Source organism: Cyphomyrmex costatus, unplaced genomic scaffold (assembly GCF_001594065.2).
Source record: "Cyphomyrmex costatus isolate MS0001 unplaced genomic scaffold, Ccosl1.0 scaffold229, whole genome shotgun sequence".
Classification (NCBI taxonomy): domain Eukaryota; kingdom Metazoa; phylum Arthropoda; class Insecta; order Hymenoptera; family Formicidae; genus Cyphomyrmex; species Cyphomyrmex costatus.
This window is the reverse complement of record NW_017276357.1, coordinates 3546-8661: the sequence shown is the minus strand read 5'-3', so window position 1 is coordinate 8661 and position 5116 is coordinate 3546. Positions and strand designations below refer to the sequence as shown.

Below are 5116 nucleotides of genomic sequence, written 5' to 3'. Positions count from 1 at the left end.
TTTTTTTTTCAAAATTCGTAGAAAAATTGCCGCTATCGATTGGTAAACATGCCATTATGGTATCAATTTCAACGAAGGAGATAATCGACATTTTTAGGGTCAAAATTTTTGTTCCTTTTTTGAGGTTATTTTTGGCCATTAATTAATTAATTAACGGTGCGCGCACGTATTTCACGTGGTAGTACAACTCTTTAAGAAAATTTTCAGCTTTGATTTTTGTCTGTAAGTGCTACAGAACCTGTTTAAATCGCGTTCTACGAAAGTGATTTTTTTTCGAAAAAACCGTTTTATGCGACACCTATACCACATTTTGATACAAATAAAAAACGAAAATTTTCTGCTCATTGAGCGCTATATTTTTTGAAAGTTTCAGCAGGATATCTGTTTTATTCAAAAAGATACAGGCAATTTAAAAAACAGCGATTTAAAGCCATTTTTTCGCGATAACTAAGTCATTTTTGCACTAATTTACATATTCAATACAACAACTTTTGTAGGTTTTTAAAAGATCTACAATTTTTGTAGGAAACATTTTTTGATAAAATGCATACTTTTATTTTAAACTGCAAAAAAACTGTTTTTTGTCAACTTTGGGTGCCATTTTGAATAACTTCCCAGCAAAACCAGCTGTTTAATTTTATTTCATTGAATTCCCCAGATTTTTTCCGATTTTTTCCATATCCCATAGTTCAGGTGGCAAGTTTGGCACGTAAACGCTGTTTTTTCGACAATTTCCCTGGACTATAGTTGTCTTCCTAAATTCGTTGGAGCAAGATTGCAAAAGGAAGAGCAAGTGATTTCAATAATTGAGATAAGTAACGGAATGATAAAGAAAAAGCTCTACATAGTCAGGAATACAGAAATATTTCTTATTATAAATACATATTTTTGATAAAAATTAAAATCATGAAAGACATATTATTTATTTCAAGTTGGAAATCAGTACGTATATGTACTTACCTACATACATATAGTATGTAGATATAGAACTGCATACTTATGTTACGTATTAGTATTGTATGTATGTATATGTATACGAACAGTCTTTACAATTGAACACTTTTGTTTTATATCACGATATAATAAGAAAGCTTTATAATAATAAAAATAAAAATTATATTTATCTATGATTAAGTATTTATAGCAAAGCAAATTATATGAGTATTTATATTAGTTGGATTATTTATAATATAACTATTTAGATCAGATTTATTAGATTAGCAATTTGAAATGAGCGAATTTGTGATAGTTGAATATTAAAACTCGAAAGAAGCTAATCAGATAATAATAATTCAATACAATTACATAAATACGCTTAATTAGGAGATAAAGAATGACCGGTCTTCTTATAGAGTTTTCTTGTATATAATAGATAGTAGATCAAATAATATTAACGTATAACATATTATATTATTATTTATTAGACATATGTTTTAATATAGTATGTATAACATATTTTTATTTATTATACATATGTTTTAATATATGTATATTATAATTATTATTCAGATTTTATGTCTATACGTATAAATGTATATTATAGCGTACTATTTTATATTTTTCTCCTCTCATACTTTTTAAATTCATACAAGAATTTAAAATCTGTTAGTGATATTATATGAGTGAAAGGTGAGAGAGGAAAGAGGTGCACATGACTGCGGACAGAAAAGGAGAAAGAGAAAGAGACGTTACTTCATTTTTCATTAATATCATCACTTTTCGAACGCTTATATGTCCAGAACGATTCTTGACCGATTTTAAATATTTTTAACTTAAATTACTCGTGGCGATGCTGCCTTTCAGAATATATTACGTGCGATACAAAATTTTTTATATTTTAGTAGTTATGTACCCCCGAAAAATGGATTTCAGTGGTTCGGGATAAGAGACTTATAGTATCTTTTAGTTATTGAACATGACCGAAGATACTACCGCGTCTCCTGATTATGGTAATTCAAAAATAAATATCAAAAACATGAAATTTATATAATAATCTATTTGTTGTTTTCTTAATTAATTTTACCACTGCTTTTTTTGCGTTTTATATGATGAAGTTTGAATATTTTTTATTAATAAAAATATATGCTGTCTTTCTCTTTCTCTCATTGTTTTATTTATTTGGTAGCTGACGTATATATACAGGGTATCTATAAATGTCCGAGCAAATATTTTGCAATTCATTGAAGTTATGTTGCGAGAAGTGCAAGACAAGTCGTTGTACGATAGAGTATGAAAATTAGGCGGCGTTGTAGGAGAAGTGCTATTGTTACTGTTATTGCTGCCGTTCATACTGCCGCTCAAACTGCCATTTAAACTGCCGTTCATGTTGCCGTCTATATTGCCATTTATTCTCGCGGTCGCTGATGGATATTGATTGCGGAATGCCATATCGATATTTCTAATGCCCCATTTCAGCACCCGTCTGTACGAAATTTCGTACTCCTGTTCCCTCGATGGTATTTGCGGTTGAAGATATTGCGGCGGTGAATTTTGTTGGAAGAACTGCGGCGGTGAACTTCCTTGCAACTGGTGTTTTGCTAACCGTTGCTGAATGCGCTGCTGCGGTAATGGATTTGTGGTGATGGACTGATTATGTTGCTGAGACGGAGAATTCTGTTGTAATTGCGGCGACGAGGTGGTAAGTTGCTGACAAAGTTGTTGAGGCGGCGAATTTTGTAAGTGTTGATGCGGTGACGGATGCTGTGGACAGACTTGTTGTGGCGGCGAACTATGAAGATGTTGCTGTGGAGACGGGTGCTGATAGAGTTGCTCAGGCGGCGAGTTCTGTTGCAGATGCGGCTGCGACAAGTGCGACTGAATGCGTTGCTCAGACGGCGAATGGTGTTCCAGTTCTTGCGTTTGATGCTGTTGCGACTGCGATTGCGTTTGAAAATGTAGGTGTTGCGATTGATACTGTATATACGGCGAGTACTGAGTTGTGTAGTGCCATCCGGACATCACGTCGGCGTGGTTGAAAAACTGAGGGATCGAACTCGGCTGATGCTGAGGATGTAACGCCGGTGTCGCGGGTATGGCTCTCGATGGATAGCCATACCAGTATTGGGTCCCCTCAATGGGAGCCGCAACCGCAGAATGTGGTTGGACCTGTTGCGTCGGCGTTTGCTGATGTGTTTGTTGCATTATCGGTTGATGTTGCTGTGAGTTATCAGCGACCTGGTGCTGCTGTTGGCGGTATGGGATCGTCTGGTTGTAATGAATCGTATTGATGATGTTCGATATGGTATTCGGTTCTCCAGAGACGACGTCTTCACGGCACGATGGCATTTCGAATTGGACTTAACTTGCACAATAAACAAACTGTCTGTTTCTTTAAACACAGATAATTAAAATCACAAAAATTGCAGATTAACGTGAGTTGTTACGATGTATATTCACGACACTGGGTGACACAAACAATGAAACCGGCACAGTTGAAACGTATAAATGTTATTGCTAGTTCCCGACCGAACGCGTTTTGTCCAATATCGATATAGAACTGACAACGTAACTCCAGCGTTTACTAGTTGAAGTAAATCCAACGGGGCAACTCGGTTTGGTGGGGAACTGCCTGTATCTCTAGCTCCGCCTCTCACCGTGCTGCATCGAACGGCCAATCTACATCCGGCACCCAACATAATGGTGTCCAACGAGAATGTCGCGGAACAGTAGGTATGTCGCCCGCCTACAAGAAGAGAATCGATAGAAAGAGAGAGAAATCGACTCTTGTAGCTCCACCTTCTCGATAAGGTATGTTGTTGATCTTTACATTTGGGGAAAAATTGACCGGTTATTCTCCTCGTAACAACTGCATTTTGAAGATAGACTTCATCTTTTTTCAATCTTCTAATGATACAATAGATAAAAATTAACTCCTACTTGTTACATTTAGTTTTCATTTATTGGAGATATATTTAGAGATATTAAAAAATCTAGATTTGATTCGGTTACATAATTTTCTTTTTTTTTTAATTGGAAAGGTTACAATTAAATTTGCTAATTTAGAATTTTAGGATATTGAAGTTTGTGATCTCCTAGACGATGCTGCAATGATAACGATGATTGATCAGATAATCTAATTTTCCTCTGTGATATACGTATATTTATTATAATTATTTTCATACGTATTAAACTAAATTCTTTTTACTTCGTTCCTTTTCTTCTCAGGCAGCTGTCTATATTTTACTAGAAATTTTAAATAAATAATAAAGTTTTTGAAATTTATTTGAGCGGATATTGATTCAATGTGATAAAGTTTACATTTTAATATTTAATTTTCTTTTTCTATAATTATAGAAAAAATTTGCCTTTTCGCATCTGGCTCACATTAGCCTTTATTTTATAATACAGTAATATATGGTAGTTCATTTTGTAGTAGGTAAAGTATAGAGATAAATATCATATATTACAGCAAAAGCATGAGATACTTTTATAGTAATTTTAATAGTTGCCATTTAATACGTTATTATAAAATAGGTAGTATTTCTATATGCATTATCATAGAGTTTTGTATGAATCATAATTTTTTAAATCTCATTACAAATATCAATTGATAATTTGATATCGCAATGGCACATAAATCACGGCACTGTACACGCATATATCTACAATATCCACACAGTATCTACAGTATTAATCGGTGCATTCGCGCAATATACTATTTTATTGCGTGGTCGTAACAAAATCGTATACAATTCCGGGATGTATAACACTTATAAACCGTACGAAAAGTTCATAAATCATTTCGCCGCTTAGATGATTTAGAACCGAAAACTTAAGTTTATCGTGGCTGCGATTAAGATCGATAATCGTTGTTTATTACGTTTACTTAAGTTGAAGTAGGAACGCTATGTGTTTAATAAGAGATGAGTGCGTAACAAATTATTATACTTATACCGAATGATATGCTCATAAGTCAATTAATTTCTTACTTTATTCTTGCACATAGTTAGCGTTCGATAATCTTGAGTTTTCGATTTTATGAGAAAACCTTATGAGACTCTTTTTTAATTATTAATAAACTATACAGGGTGATTCAAAATTCCCGCACTCGGAGTACAAGACGTAATACTTTACGCTAAGACAAACAACTTTTCGCGCGTAACCATGATTTTTCGAG

The 5116-nt window shown here is 33.8% G+C and overlaps 1 protein-coding gene across 1 annotated transcript; it reads right to left on the bottom strand.

Moving 5' to 3' along the window:
- Window positions 1–1906: 1906 nt before the first annotated feature.
- Window positions 1907–3285, bottom strand: LOC108773921 (nuclear transcription factor Y subunit beta). Its single transcript, XM_018539901.1, has 2 exons — window positions 2222–3285; window positions 1907–1940 (listed from the first exon to the last, which is right to left on the bottom strand). Exons 1-2 carry the CDS (start codon window positions 3283–3285, stop codon window positions 1907–1909), a joined length of 1098 nt encoding a protein of 365 aa, XP_018395403.1.
- Window positions 3286–5116: the final 1831 nt, after the last annotated feature.

Bases quoted from the DNA above. Each gene is read 5' to 3' on its own strand.
- LOC108773921 (XM_018539901.1), bottom strand. From the start codon at position 3,285: ATGCCATCGTGCCGTGAAGACGTCGTCTCTGGAGAACCGAATACCATA. The intron at 1,941-2,221 runs GTACAACGACTT...TACCATAATCAG, and splicing joins CCTAATTTTCATACTCTATC to GAGACGCGGTAGTATCTTCG.